Source organism: Protopterus annectens, chromosome 6.part0 (assembly GCF_019279795.1).
Source record: "Protopterus annectens isolate FY-2018-M chromosome 6.part0, PAN1.0, whole genome shotgun sequence".
Classification (NCBI taxonomy): Eukaryota; Metazoa; Chordata; order Ceratodontiformes; family Protopteridae; genus Protopterus; species Protopterus annectens.
In genome coordinates, this window is record NC_056737.1 from 1,363,075,159 (window position 1) to 1,363,091,724 (window position 16,566).

Sequence of the window (16,566 nt, forward strand, 5' to 3'; positions counted from 1 at the left end):
TAGAGTCTTGTCTGGCACGCAGGGCTCTATGCACTCTTTCAACAATTAAGGTGTTAGTAGTTGACTCAAAGTTAAGTAATGCATCAAATATTTGTTTAGTCACTGATATTAAGTTTTGGTTTTCATAAGATTCCGGTAATCCTCTAATTATTATATTATTCCTGCGACTCCTTGCCTCTAAATCCAGTAATTTGGCTTGTATTTCTGTAATGAGAACATCTTTGGATTTTAAATCACGTTCTATGGAGTCTGCTCTTATTTCCATATCCAGATTTTTATTTTCAATTATGTCCATTCTGTCATTAATCTGTCTTAGAGTTTTACCAAAGTCAGTCAATTGTTCAGAAAAAGACTGAATAGCACTTTGAATGGGCTGTAGTGCCATTTTCAAATCATCTAAATGAAAATTGGAGTCATTTTTATCTTTAGTACTTACTTTAATGTTCTCAGTAGCTTGTTTGGTGGTTCTTAATCTTTTAGAGCCAGAGTCATTTTCTGGAGAAAGCATAGAGGAGAATTTGGCCTTGGTTGTCTGCGTCTCCATGGAGTCAGAGTTGCCAGCCATGCCCAGAAAAGAGGTGTGAAAACAGGAATACTGACCCAGATAGGAGCTTCTATAGTGCACGTGTCCAGAGACTGTTGAAGCCAAAAGATAGTCTGAGGTAAAATAATGTAAAAGTTGCACTTTTTCCAAAAATGAATAATCCCAGAATGAAGAAGATATACCAGAGATACTTTCTGTAGAAAAAACTGTGGAAAAAATTCTCTTAAAAGTTATTAAAAATTGCTGGTAGTATCAGAGTATTGAGGAGCTCAGTGAATAGGGAGCAGTCTATCCGGCGACCATTTTCGTTCATATAATGAATACTTATAAACAGACTGGACCCATTTTCATCTATGCTAATTAGAATATTTTCTAAAGGAGCAGGTAGCATTCTGCAACTTGTTCAGTTTGTTTCTTACACAGTCTAGAAGTGATGCTACCAGCAGTTTCTCCATACTTTGCTCTCCAGGAGTTGTAAATGAGCAATGCTTAAAAATAATATAACAAAAATCATGTTCCAAAGCCTACCCTTGCTATACTATTAAAATTATACAGATTAAAAACAAGTTATGATACTAGTAAAACAAAAACATTATGAATTATTTCAGAGCTAGGGTAGAAAAACACACAGGAGACAGTCCATTAATAAAACCCTATGAAAACTATATACATCTGTATTCAATGGACAGCTTATACAAATTATATAATTACTTTGTGTCATTAAAATGAAACAAAGTAAACCAAAGTAAAACAAGCAGAAAAGAATTCAGATAACTCAAATATTTGGAGTGTGTTTTATGCAAAAAATTGAGATATCTTGTACTGTAGGGTTAGAGCTCTCAGTTCTGTGAGTTGTGGTAGAGAAATCATCCCCTAAGCATACAGTTCAAGATATTTTGTGTATCACAGATGAGACTTCAATTATTCTATATTTATACTGAGAAGGACTGCTAATTGTAAGATACCCATATATCTATCTGATAGTAAGGCACAAGGGCTAAAGCCAGGAGTCCTTTTGCTCCTAGGTATATTGCAATTTTGTAACCAGTCAACACTCTCATGTGCCTTAATACACTTATAAAATGGACATATATTGTGTGAAGGATGTGTGAAATTGCTTGTAAGATATATTTTTAGGATATAAATATTAAGGTATTAGTATTTCTTTGGTTATAATTTAGTAACCACAGATTGGTAAAGCAATTACTTTTAAATATTTATAATATAAATTTGAGAAAAGCAGTTACCTTAATAAGGAATTTTCTGGACCATCAACAATGTCAGATTATATAAGAATAAATCGATACCCAGAACAGCCGACTACTGTAGAAAAAATATATATGTGCAACCACAACTGTTCTTGGTAACAGCAAAAAATATGCACAGGCACTAGCTGGATAAAATATAAATCCACTTTAATCGATAAAATCCAATGGTTTAGCGCTTTCATCTACACATTGATAGACTTCTTCACAACAAATTCACATATGCTTGCAATAGTTTAAATAAATCCAAGCATCCAATCCGTTTCCATCATGAATTAACATTCAATTAAAGAAATACTCATTTAAAGTGCACCGTGCTTTGTACTGATGAGTCCATGCAATTTCATGTCATTCAAAATAATAAAATATATAAAAATGCTATGTAAAATATGTATACTTACTAAAATATAATTCATGTACAAACCATACTCAGTCATAATATTTAAAATAACACATGAATTTTTAGTGTGTTATTTTATTATTTTGAATGACATGAAATTGCATGGACTCATCAGTACAAAGCACGATGCACTTTAAATGAGTATTTCTTTAATTGAATGTTAATTCATGATGGAAACGGATTGGATGCTTGGATTTATTTAAACTATTGCAAGCATATGTGAATTTGTTCTGAAGAAGTCTATCAATGTGTAGATGAAAGCGCTAAAAAACCATTGGATTATATAAGAATAGTTAATGTGTTTAGTCTTCAGCTTGCTGAATACAGAGGGGAGTAAATGGGAGTAGTCTGTGCACTACACTGTTTTCAAACAGTTGGCCTTATTTGTCATGACTCTCATCAGAAATACTAATAGTGCACTATTTGTTGATGTTTTAGTGGTTTAGCTCTCTGAATTGATGTGATTGTGCATTATTTCCTTTAAAAGCAATATATTTGCAGACCTAAACTACATTTCCTGTCAAAAGCAGCAGTTTTTGAAGGGTGATTGCCTTTCATCTGTGTGTATAGGTTGGGTAGAGACATTAACACCTTTTTTGCTGCTAGTGGTCATCTTTTTATTGTGAGACAGGACTTATGGTGAAACTATACTGTAATACTGAGTTTTTTAGCAAAATGTTGTATGTGTAACTAGTGAGTCACTGAATGTCCTGCAGGCTGTATATCACATGTTGAATCTAATTTTAATTGATTTCACTCTCTCATCACTGATATCAGAATATACATCTGTCATGACTTTTTGTTCATTTTATCAACTTCTTGCTCTTCAAGAGGAAGGTTCAGTCCAACAATGTTGCCCAGAAGCTGTATTTATTCAGGGCTTTGTGGTCTGGTGGAGGGGCAGCATACTGTATCACTGCCATACTGTCTGATGCAAGTAAACTGTAGGTCATGTACACAGGCATACTGGCCACATGGAGGGCCTCTAGCTCTGTGCCGCATTTGTGATCTGCAGTTTTGAAAAGTGGCATAAATGTTCTTTGCTTAGCCTTCTCTGATGCATCCCTCAAGATATGTAACTTCCAGTATGGAGTGACCATACTAAGGTGGGTGCTGGGACTATAGTTAGCAATAATGTATAGCATTGACCCTACATTCACATTCCAGGTCCTGAAACTGATTACCTTATGCTATGAGGATGGTGGAACTATTCCTGAGGGATACATGAGGAATTATTTTCTGAGGATGTGGAGTTCCAGTGCTTTATGCATGGCCATTGTATTGTTAAGATGGAAGAAACGGTATGGCCTACATCATGACAGAATTCTGCACTTGCCTTCTGCATACACAGCCAAATTCTGGAGTGTTGCAGAGTTTATCTATGCTGAGTTTTCCCACACCCTGAATATCATGAAGGTGTTAAACCATCCGCCAAAGACACTATTGCATCATCAAGTTATGTAGCGTTACTTTTGTTTACTCTCCAGTGGGAGCAAGACCATACTGTAGAGATGTAGAAAGGCCTTTTCAGGAGTACCCTCCCACCCCTGAACATATCTATGGTACTGCTATAAGGACTTTCTATGATGGGTGCTGTAAGCTATAGAGGATATGTTGGTCACTGGCTTACAGCAGTGGCATATGATCTCAAGCTGTGATACTGGTGTATTCTACATGCTGACCACACCGTGTCCTGTACTGAGTAGCCTGGTATCCTACACTCCTCATTCTACCTTGACATAGCTATGCCATATAGCGTCATCAGTTTGCTGTGTTTTGTGCTACCTTCTCTCTTTGGTTGTTCCCCTGATGTTCTTAGCCACACAACAGGGTGTAGGCTTTGTGATGGTCTTCTTTGGTGTTTTGTAAGTAAATGTATGCTAATTATGTACAGATATGCAATACTGAGATCATTTTAATGCTGCTACTCTGTATCAGTACTAAGGGTTCTAAATTTTAACTTTGCTTCTCTTGTTTTATCCCACAGGAACACAAACTTGGCAACAGTCTTTTGCCTCCACCTTAGATACATACCTTGTAATAGAAGACTTGATGCCAGGAAGTCAATACCAGTTTAGAGTCAGTGCCAGCAACCCATGGGGAATGAGTCTACCTAGTGAGCCGTCAGAGTATACAACTCTGCCTACAAATGGTAAGGCTAGCAGTACATAGTCTGTCCTTTTAAGTAACATTTTTATTTCTGGTAGCAAAATTCTTGCTGATATTTATTATGCCAATACCATCCTAATTATAACAAAATGCTTACAGTGTGCAAAAGTAGACCTAATTAACATTAGATATAACTAATTAACATTAGATATAACTAATTAACATTAGATATAACTAATTAACATTAGATATAACTACTGGCATCACAAACAGTGACACATAGATACACTTGGACACTGTTCTATTACTGGCCAGACTGTGAGCAGTTTTAGATGATCAACAAGTATGTTTTGGGGAGAAAAGTCACACAGACATGGAGAAAACATACAAACATCACACACACAATGACTGGAAACCAGCACTGAACCATAGACCCTACAGCTGTGAAAAAAAAGTATCAAACCACTGAGTTACCTCACTGCAAATGTCATTATTCTGAGAGAAGTAAATGGTTACCAAGATGAAGTAAAATGTTGCCTCAGGAAGAAACTGCTACATTTTGTCAAATGCAAACTTAGTAAATTCACCATACTTAGACATGCTTAATACAAAACGTGTAATAATAACCATTCCATTTATCACTTTCTGTCTATTCACAAAATTTTAGTCAGAATTATACTACATTTTTTATTCCTTTAATTGTGGACAGTCTCTGCCTCTCCCTCACAGTGTTACTTATTACTCACAAAACAAGCATATCAGAAAGCCATGCAATATTTATTAAAAAGACAAAAAAAAGAAAAGGCAACAGGATCTTAGTACTCATCCTAAAGTTCTCTACATCCTGATTATGTGCCCCTCTCACAGAATATGAATTAATGTTAATTAATCTTCTCCTCCCCAATCTAGGATTACTTACAGTTACTTCTATTGTACCATCTTTCCGTTCAGCTGAAGATAAAGTAATTATGTCCCACAAATACCCTGGGATTCAGAAAGGCTTGTCATGAGTGGGAAGCTTTAACGTGGCTGTTTTGTCACTTGTGATAAGCCTTTGTGATTGACAGACTTCACTATCTCTGAGGTTTTCTGCAAGCATGAGCCTCAACATGGAGGGCAGTCTTGTTGGCCAAGCCATGTCATGTCATGTCATGAAGCAATCTAGAGGAATAGCTAATGCTAATTAGCCATGTGCTTTCCCCCAGAAAATCCGACTCCCAATTTACACTTGGGAGTGATTCAGAGAACCATCCAGCTGTGCAAATTTTCACACTTGGAGGAAAAAGTAAACATAAATGGGTATTGCCTATTCACATCAATGGAAGCAGTCTCAATGCAGTTACGTTCAGTGAAGACGTGAAGGTGGGGGGGGGTGTTAGTGTGAATGTGTGTGGAAGTGTGGGCGCATATCTGTAGGGACATGAATAAAGCAAGACGAATGTGTGTGTGTGTGTGTGTGTGTGTGTGTGTGTGTGTGTGTGTGTGTGTGTGTGTGTGTGCATGTGTGCATGTGTGCGTGCATGTGTGTGTGTGTGTGTGTGTGTGTGTGTGTGTGTGTGTGTGTGTGTGTGTGTGTGTATGCATGTGTGTGCATGTGTGTGTGTGTGTGCGTGTGTGCGTGTGTGCGTGTGTGTGTGTGTGTGTGTGTGTGTGTGTGTGTGTGTGTGTGTGTGTGTGTGCGTACGTGCGCGCATAGGTATCTGAGTATGTGTTTATGAGTAAAAAGGGGTAAAGGGGTGCCTTTGCCAATGCAAGACATAGACCACCAGTATAAAAACTACCACTGATGCAGGTCTTGTCCAGGAAAACACTACTGTCAAAGGTCTGAGTACTAGTGTTAAACAAAGGTGATTCAAAGACATGTTAATGACCCAATAATGAGGTCTTTCTCATTGCAGCCACAGCTGTTTCTGAATAGCTTTTCTCACTATCATGTAAAGTAGTCTACTTGCAGTAGACAGTTCACATGAATAGTGTGAATTTTTCTGATTCCTAGTGATTAGTCCATACCATTGTTCCAAACAGGTGCTTTCCATAGTGATTAATAACATTTCTGCTTCAATTCAACAACGGGTATCTCTTGTTCTGTGTTCTCATAGCTAGTCTTAACAGACTAACACGTTCTGTAGGTTGTAGATAGCTAGCATTTGGATATATTTTTTGACAGCTGTAATCTTTTTTTAAACATCTTTATTGAATTATCACTTACAGCATAAGCAATCATATATTTATAGAAAAAAAACAAACCATGTTAACATGTCCATATTTTTACAATTATCATCAGTTTCTGCTTTCCCTTAAACCTCACTTCTCCTCCAAAACATTATTCTGCATGTATTTTCCCACAATTTCCATTTTTCCTATGTAATTTGCTGCTACCCTTTTCTAAAGATCCCACTTCCAGTCCTTTTATCTCTGTTACAATATTCGCTACTTCAAACACAGTTTGTTTAGGTTCTGATTTCCACATTCTAGTAATTGATTTTTTTGGCAGCCACCAGAACTAAACTTAGCAAAGCCTTTCTATTACTAGGCAATTCAGATCCTGCATCCCATTTCAGAAAAAAATCATAACTAGCATTTGGATATTATGAGATTAGTAATAGCTAAATAAGAAGCACCTAGTCAGCCCAGTGGTATAGAAGATTACAACCGTGACTTTGAACAAGGTGACCCAAGTCTGATTAGTGGCTTGGGTGCTTGATGGTGCTAACAAGGAGGATGCATGTGCCCAGTCTAGGAGGAGAGTGGACAGAGATGGCTGTGGGCTGTAGCAGTCCTTCTGAAGAAGGACAAGTACCTGCTACCTGAGAGCATGTATGTGGTGGTCCAATCTGTCAACAGCAGTAACCTTCTTCAATCAAGCATACGAGATTGTACTCTTGATTTGGAGAAGGCATGATGGTTCCTGTGGTGATGTCCCCCCACCCAGGGGAGGGGGTTAGGCCAATAATAAAATAGCATCTGCAGTGCCAGGATGCAAGCTGAGCCACAAGCACCCATCATGGTTACCTTAATGATGCACCCCAGATGGCCCTGAAAAATGAGCTTAAATCTGACAGGGGAGGTGTGATGGCTGGCAGTCATGTGGGCAAAAAGAAAAAAAATGATGGGATTGTCTCCTCCATACCTATTCTGCACTAAGAGAGTCTTTACCATATATATCCATCCTCACTCATATTAGTATTTCCTTACACCTACCTATCAGTCCCTAAACCTACCTATCATTCCTTCCTATCATCTTACTCTGATTTACTCCTCCCATTAACCTCTACTACCTATATCTGCATCCCTCTTAACTCCTCCCACTGCACACTATCACCTATCCATACATCCTTCTAAATACCAAATATGTCACTACTTGATCTTCTGTCACTAACATTTCTCACTATATTCACACTCTCAACCCGCTATCACAATTTTCTCTCCCACTGTTACTTACCTACATCCACCACACAACACATTTCTCTAATATCTCCTTCAGTCTACTTGACATTAATTACATTAGCACCCTGAATTACAAGTGAGCAGCACATGCTCCACCATTATCCAAAATTATCTATAAACTCAAGCCCAAATATAAGTAGGTCTTCTATAGCCACACTGCTAACTGGACAATAATACTGGGAAGGGATATATATCCCAATCCCGGACAGACAAATCTAACCCCAGACCCCACTGAACCAGCCCCCCACACATCCAACAGCAACAGGCTACCACCAAATGAGGACTTAAAATACCCCACAGTAACCTAAAAAGCCTGTATAACAAGACCACAGAAGTTCATGCATGTATAGAACACTACTTCCCTGATCACATCATAGCCACAGAAACCTGGTTAAAGCTAATTAGCAAAGATACAGAAATACTCCCAGCAGGTTATAATATATTCAGACTAGACAGAACCAACCAAAAAGCAGGTGGGGTTGCTGTTTTCTAAAGAAGTGCTCTAGATCTCTCCACTTATCATGATACTATAACCATTTTTAACAATTCTGAACTTCTCATCTCACTCCTCAAACTGAATAATCACAACTCTCTAGCCATCATGGGACATACCATCCTGGCAGACATCCTCTTCTAGATCTTGACCAATATAAGATTGAAAAAAGTCTTGCTAGATGTTAACATAGACTGATAAATTATAGCCCTAGAAATCATATCAAATTCATTTCAGCTATATGGCCTCTCTCAACTGATTTTGACTCCAACTAGAATTAACAAGGCCACATCTGGACTGGATTCTAACATCCTCACCAAACAATATTGCCACAAGTGGCACCCTACCCAATAGCCTAAGCAGCCACCAGCTAAACTACATAATCAGACACCCCTACCAGCCCCACAAGGTTCATTACTATAACACAGTCACAAACATTAGTAACTTCAGTAAAGAAACTTTACTTTCAGGCTGCTCCAGATTAGCTGGGTTCCCCATGATGAGGCAGTAAACAAATTTAGTACAATATTTCTAAATATTCTGGCAGAGCAAGCACCATTAAGAAATGAAAGAGTTAAAAACAAACCAGACCCTTGATTAACTAAAAAAATAAAGCAGCTCATGCAACTTAGAGATAAAGCCTTGAAGTCATGGCTACAAACCAAGTATCAAACATCCCTGCAACAATATAGGCAGTTAAAGAATCATAGCAAACAATGCATAAAATAGGACAAAAAGCTTATTATAGAAAAATTCATCATCAAACAATCCAAAAAAACGTCTAGAAATCAAAAATACATTGCTCAGTCCTGGAAAAAGAAACCCTACGCAGCCCATCAGCAAACAATTAACTACTAAAGCATTGCTTCACAGTTTATAAATACATTGACCTCTCTCCTGAAAAAAAATGATGAGACCTCCATTTAGCACCCCATCCGAAGGACACCATACTCAGGAGTGTGGTAGTCCTCTTTTGCTGAACTGCAGCATCAGTAATGGGAAATGAATCCAGGTGTCTGGGGTAAGAATAGCCCTCACAGCCCTCTAACCTTCCAGCATCAAAGGCAGGGGTACTACCTGTTGAGACCCTGACACTAAACTCTATGGGTTTAGGCAGGTGTCTGGGGTAAGAATAGCAGTCACAGCCCTCTAACCTTCCAGCATCAAAGGCAGGTGTGCTACCTGTTGAGACACTGACACTAAACTCTATGGGTTTAGTATATTAAGTAAAAGAGGCTGTGGAGAGTGCAGAGGGATCATCTCCATGCAAAACAACATTTTTATTATTCTAAATTCATGGCACTTTAATTTTGTGGCTCTGTATGTGTGTATTCTATCTTCTTGGATTCCTTTTTATGACATGAATCATTAGCAACATCACAGGAACTTCATTCTTTCAGTACTATAAATGAAAGGTCCTTTTTTTCCCCAAAATACAGCAGTTCTAGGGTTGAGCGTGTAAATTATGGTATGCGAGAGAACAGTTCTTGACTCAATAAGGTATGAGGTTATATAGTTTACTGAGAAAGTAGTGCAATTATAAGAACATGATTTTATCAAAATGACTTTGCTGAAGCAAAGTTTAATAACCTCACTTTTACAAAAAGACCTACAACCACTTCCTGGTGGCATTAAATATCCATGTTTCCAGTCTGCAGGAGGCTTCTCTAACTGTTGCATATCACAGCATGTTAATGGCCAGTATCCCCTTTTATCCACTGTTTGTGTTTCTAATTGTGTTTATTGGTATTGCATTATCAGCAAATAGTTGTATCTGGCAAGTATAAGCAAGCATTTAGAGCAAAACAGACAAGTCAGAAGTGGCAATGGTAACTGCAGAACATTAGATGCTGCCACATATATTAAATGTACGCGTATATATTGTATATATAAATGTATATCTGATCCTGACATATATTCATATTTATTGCATTTTCAGTGTCTAAGGCTGTATGATGCATTTCTAATTAGAACTTTTCATCGTCTCTATCATTTTAAGGCTCTTCCACAGACGGTTCCTGGATTGTATGGAAGGATCATTTTGAATCCATGTACACAGAACTAAGTGAAATTGGAAGGTAATGTTGCTTTATTACTGAAATTCTTGTAGAAAATAAACATTCTTCAAAATGTATGTCTTTGAAATATAACTGAAATGTATCAAGTTTAGATACAGAATAATGTTATCATACTTGCTCTTAACTTCTGAAGAGAATGAGGTATTTTTCATACTTTTTCTTGCCAGTGAAGTAGCAACAGCTGCCTGTACAACCTGATATTCACTCTGTGCATGTGTGTGCACAGATTGAATAAGAACAGCAAAAACACCAGTAACAGATTACTGAGCATGCCTAGTTAATTGAAATGCAATCATTCTTAAGCATTTCAGGAAAGAAAATAATGTGTACCATTCCAGAACATTTCACATAAAACTATTACATCTTTTCCTGAAATATTATTAGTGGGAGCTAGCTCTGTGGTGAAGCATTCAGAATACTGAATGTGTGTAATGGTGGCACAAGTGATTGAATAGTCATATGATCACAGAGTGACAACATTGTTCAGTAGGAGGCCACAGTACAACAGGGATTAGGATTTTGCCCTTTCCCCATTGTTGCGCAATCTCAGAATTGGTATATAGAAGTACGAAGGGGGGGGGGGTAGTGCAGGTTGCCCCTGCAGAAAATATACTTTTTGTTTTTATTTTGTTTTTTATTTCAATACTTTGATATTCAATCTTTTAGAGTAATCAATTTAGGTTTGATTTTGTGGGTTTTCAACTAAAAGGTGGTACACTCATGTTAATTCTAGTCTTTGCATCTATTTTGCAATGCTGAATTTTAAAAATGACCCTGGTTTCATGCAGCATTATTATTGTAGCATTTAGTCACACGTTTCCAACACAAATTTCTAGCCCAATCATTACTGTGTTTATTTGCAGGTTTCAAACATTATCACTGGAGTGCTTCATTACAGGCTTCCGTAGCTGTGAGTAGTGTGTTAGCTACAGATCTTCAACACAATTGCTGCTACACTTCATTACAAATTTCCAGCACGGCCATTACAGCCATTACTATGCTTTTAGTTAGAGATTGAAAAGTAGTAAACCACTGGTCCATCCGTTAGAATATGTTTATTAGAAAACAACAGAGCTTTCAAGCCACTCAGGACTCTTCATCAGATAACATTGAAGAAGAGTCCTGAGTGGCTTGAAAGCTTTGTTGTTTTCTAATAAACATATTCTAACAGTTGGACCAATGGTTTAATACTTTTGATATTGCTTTTTCTTCCATTTTGGTCTTTTTGGCCACCTTTCTGCCTTGTACTTTCTTCTTTAGTTACAAATTCAGCATAATCGTTAAAGTGCTTTATCTCAGGTGTCCAATGTGATCACTAATGGGCTTAGCTTCAGTGTCCAGCATTACTACAGCTTATAAATCAGAAAAATAGTGAGTGCAGGAGCGAAGCAGAGTCCAATTATTCCAAAACAGCTTTTATTCAGGGTATAACACTGCAGTCAGATAAGCGCTTTCACTCGAAATGAGCTTCATCAGATCACATAACTAATACCCATACATCCTATATATACATGGATGATAGTCACTACTAGCCTATCACATACAATACCTAATTAATCTAAAAGCAACACAGTTGTATATGCATATAGAAGAAGTATATACAAAAATAAAAATAAAAAGAGCATATGTATAAAAACATGTGTATGGGAATACATATATAAAAAAGACATGTATGCATAAAAAACATGCGTATGAAATACATGTATTTAAGCAATTAAAAACATTCAAGTATCTAGACACAAATACAATATACATAAAAAATATGTGTATATATATATATATATATATATATATATATATATATACATATATATATATATATATACAAGTACCTATGTATTTGTATAGAGACCCCTAAAATCTAATGTTCCTCCGTTTCTTAAGTACTGGTTTTATAGAGGCTCTCTCATTCAATCCAGAGCCCCTATCTGCTCTCAGCCTAATAATCCATTTACTCTCTCTATCTTCGGTATGGTTCCTAATGTCACCTCCTCGAATGCTAGGCTTGATAATCTCTAAGGCCCTGAATAGAAAGTGGTGATCCCTACCAACCTGGACAACAAGCTTAGCTAGGGCATTATGTAAGGTTCCTTTCCTTATATGATACACATGTTCACGTATCCTTTCTTTAAACTGGCGGTTCGTTTTTCCAACATAAAACGCACTACAAACCTGGCACACTGCCAGGTATATAATATGAATAGTGTCTAAGAAGCAGGGACGCACTTCTGAATACACCCATAGCAAACCCTGTGGGCACTGTAACTACTGTAATTTTATAGACAATAACACGGTTTTTGTACATCCTGATCTACAGACTAATTTTAGTACTCAGGTGGATGCAACTTGTGACACTACTCATATTATATACCTGGCAGTGTGCCAGGTTTGTAGTGCGTTTTATGTTGGAAAAACGAACCGCCAGTTTAAAGACAGGATACGTGAACATGTGTATCATATAAGGAAAGGAACCTTACATAATGCCCTAGCTAAGCATGTTGTCCAGGTTGGTAGGGATCACCACTTTCTATTCAGGGCCTTAGAGATTATCAAGCCTAGCATTCGAGGAGGTGACATTAGGAACCATACTGAAGATAGAGAGAGTAAATGGATTATTAGGCTGAGAGCAGATAGGGGCTCTGAATTGAATGAGAGAGCCTCTATAAAACCAGTACTTAAGAAACGGAGGAACATTAGATTTTAGGGGTCTCTATACAAATACATAGGTACTTGTGTATATATATATATATATATATATATATATATATATATATATATATATATACACACACTTATTTTTATGTATACTGTATTTGTGTCTAGATACTTGAATGTTTTTAATTGCTTAAATACATGTATTTCATACGCATGTTTTTTATGTATACATGTCTTTTTTATATATGTATTCCCATACACATGTTTTTATACATATGCTCTTTTTATTTTTATTTTTGTATATACTTCTTCTATATGCATATACAACTGTGTTGCTTTTAGATTAATTAGGTATTGTATGTGATAGGCTAGTAGTGACTATCATCCATGTATATATAGGATGTATGGGTATTAGTTATGTGATCTGATGAAGCTCATTTCGAGTGAAAGCGCTTATCTGACTGCAGTGTTATACCTTGAATAAAAGCTGTTTTGGAATAATTGGACTCTGCTTCGCTCCTGCACTCACTATTTTTCTGATTTATATTCTTTTGGTTTGGAGCGTTTTGGAGCGTTTATCTGGGCTGGTGGCAAGTTTCTTTGGTTCTATTTACTGTGACTTTATTTTATTTTTGCCCGCCTGGAAGCAGAGTGATGCATAGTATGCAGAGTAAGCAGAATGAACAAAGCAAGCAGAATGAAATTGATATAGAGTTCGATTATGAGCCCCGGGGTGTAGACCTGGGCTCCGTAGCTCTATTACAAAGAAGATTTGAGCAACAGCTTATATGCTCGAAGGTAACTTCCTGGCAGCTCGACAGTATGGAACACATAGATGACGACAACGCGACGCCAACAGATCTTGAGAAGTTGCAGCACTTACTGGATAACTTGGAGAAGGATTTTGCACGTTTAAAACGGCTACAAACACAGCGTTTACATTTTCGTTATTGTCTGGATAAGCGCATAGTACCAAGAGGTCTACGCGTTTTTAATATGCCTAACCAAGGCGAACATTACCCTGAATTACTCAAGAAGTGGCAACGCATTAATTTAGAGGTAAGCAAGCAGTATATGGAACTGCTTATTGACTTTTTTATTCCTGAAGAGTCTGCGTTGGTCGAGAGCATTAAACAACAACAGCATGACATTTTTAACAGTTTTCCAAATGCAGCTGTCGAACCTTTGTTTGAAAGTCTTTTAGATGGAGTTTCAGCTTTAGAGCGGAAGCTCCTTTAGCAGAAAAGGAATAAGATTTTAAGAGATCATAAGGACTTTTCATTAGGCCATGTTTTTGTATGGCCTAGGTATGGACAAAGTGGGAATAATGTTGGTGTTGATGTGACTAGTAGTGAATTGATTAATAAAACGAACCCTACTGTAAGTAAATGCATTAGTGTTAGGAGTAATGATGACTTGACTGGAGTTTTGGAAGGGAATAATTTATGTCATAGAGCTAACTCTAGGTTGAATGATATACCTAATGAGGTTTCTGTTCGGGCATGTACTGGCTCCAAAGACACTGATGATGTTATTAGCATTATGCATGCTGACTGTAATGATACTTCTGATGTTGTTACTGCCAAATCTACACCAACTCGTAGTGAGCCTGTAAAAGTTAATCTATATCCTGAAGTACAGATTGTTAACAGAATGTCTAATAACTGTATTCAGGTTAATGATGGTGTTGTTAGACCGAAGAGTAACTCCAAGACAGTTAACAACACAGTGAATTTAGGAGGTGATATCCCTTTTCCTTTACCTGTATGAAAGGAAAAAGGAATGAAGAGGGGCCGGTCAGTGAGCAGAGGCTGGCAAAAACGAAAGTTATCAGAAGAGTTCCTGCCACATCAGACCATAAAAAAGATGTGGAGGAACAAACTGGGTTAGTAGATGAGGCTTTAACTTTAGTGCTTCAGCACGTGTAGCTAGTGCAGACTCTCTGATTTGTAATATCTCAGGGTATATATTGACACAACATGAGGTGAATCTGTTGAATAAAGGTCTCAACTTTATTCCCAGTGGCCATAGTAATTTTGCTGATATGGTCATAGATATGAGGGTTTTTTGTCGCAATGTAATGCTTAAGCTGATTTTCCCCGGTAATGTAAATACTGGTTTGGGAGGTTCCGGTGGACCACCGAGGTTTAAGAAATTGAGTAGTTTTATACCTCCACATCACCCTCTGGTTGAGGCTTATTTAAAATTGACAGAGGATGAGCTATATGAATATTTCAGCAAGAATGTCCATAGAAGGAAGGGCAATTTAACCATATTAGAGAGAGAGAGTTTACGTAAATTGCAGGCTATACAATCTATAACTATAAGGCCAGCTGACAAAGGAGGGCAGATAGTTATTATGGATACTGACCACTACTTTACTGCTATGTGTGCTTTGCTAGATGATCAGTTTTATATAGTAGTGAATGAGGGGATAGTCCGAAAAACTATCTTATATGTAAGTGATACCTTGTTGGATATGTTTCAAGGAGGGGTTATAGATCAGGAACTGTATGATTATCTTTTAATTAGAGCTCCTTTGATTCCCATGATACAAGGTTTTCCTAAAATACACAAAGATAATAGGAACCCACCAATGAGACCAGTTGTATCTGGACAAGGTTGGATTACTGAGCACTTGTCAGTTTATGTTGAGAAACATTTACGCCCTATTCTCAACAATAATCATATAGTACTTAGAGATTCTAAACAGTTTTTGTTAGATATTTACGACTGTTTGAGTAGTTCAACTGATACAGATAATTTAATGTTTGAAACTTTTGATATCCAGTCATTATTTACTGTTTTACCGAATGATTTAGGTATTATTTATATCACTAATTATCTATCTATGCATAGTGATTATTCACCAGTACAGATAGATCTGCTGGCTCATTTTCTAGAATTAATTCTGGAGAACAATATTTTTGTGTTTCAAGACAAGTTTTACCAACAGCAGGGTGGTATTGCTATGGGTACGCCGTGCGCCAATAGTTATGCTAACATGTTTTTGGCGCAATGGGAACATGAAGTTCTATTTAGAGTTAATGAGTTTGAACAACATGTGGTATTCTACCGACGTTTTGTAGACGATGTTTTTGTTTTATGGAGAGGAGGTATAGAAGAACTTGTTAAATTCCACAATACAATGAACCAATTAACAGAATATTTAAACTTTACTATGAATTACTCTGGATATAGGATTGATTTCCTGGATCTGTTTGCTGAGAGAATGGATAGTGGTTTAATTAATACAGGGGTTTATCGTAAACCTTGCCATCATAATACATTGTTGATGCGCACTAGTATACATCCACAACATATTTTTAAAAACATCATTAGAGGGCAAGGGATGAGAACCTCTAGGTTGAATGCTACTGATACAGGTTTCATAACTGAAGTAGCGAATTTGAAACAGAGATTGGTGGAACGAGGTTATAGTTCTCATGAAGTTGAATCCAACCTTGCAAATATTAATGAACTTAGAGTTGATAAAGCAGCCCCTTATTTTGGACCAAGGGTAACTGTTGAGAAAGATACTTGTGATAGGAACCCTGAGGTTAAGGTTTCTTTGC

General features: G+C 37.1%; 1 protein-coding gene across 1 annotated transcript in view; it reads left to right on the forward strand.

Annotated features, from left to right (window-relative positions):
• KALRN (kalirin RhoGEF kinase) overlaps positions 1–16,566 on the forward strand; it is a 4,346,166-nt gene that overhangs the window by 4,219,517 nt on the left and 110,083 nt on the right. Inside the window, exons 56-57 of the mRNA XM_044074926.1 lie at positions 4,197–4,361; positions 10,258–10,336. Coding sequence (XP_043930861.1) covers positions 4,197–4,361; positions 10,258–10,336 — 244 coding nt within the window. The remainder of the gene's footprint in view (positions 1–4,196; positions 4,362–10,257; positions 10,337–16,566) is intronic.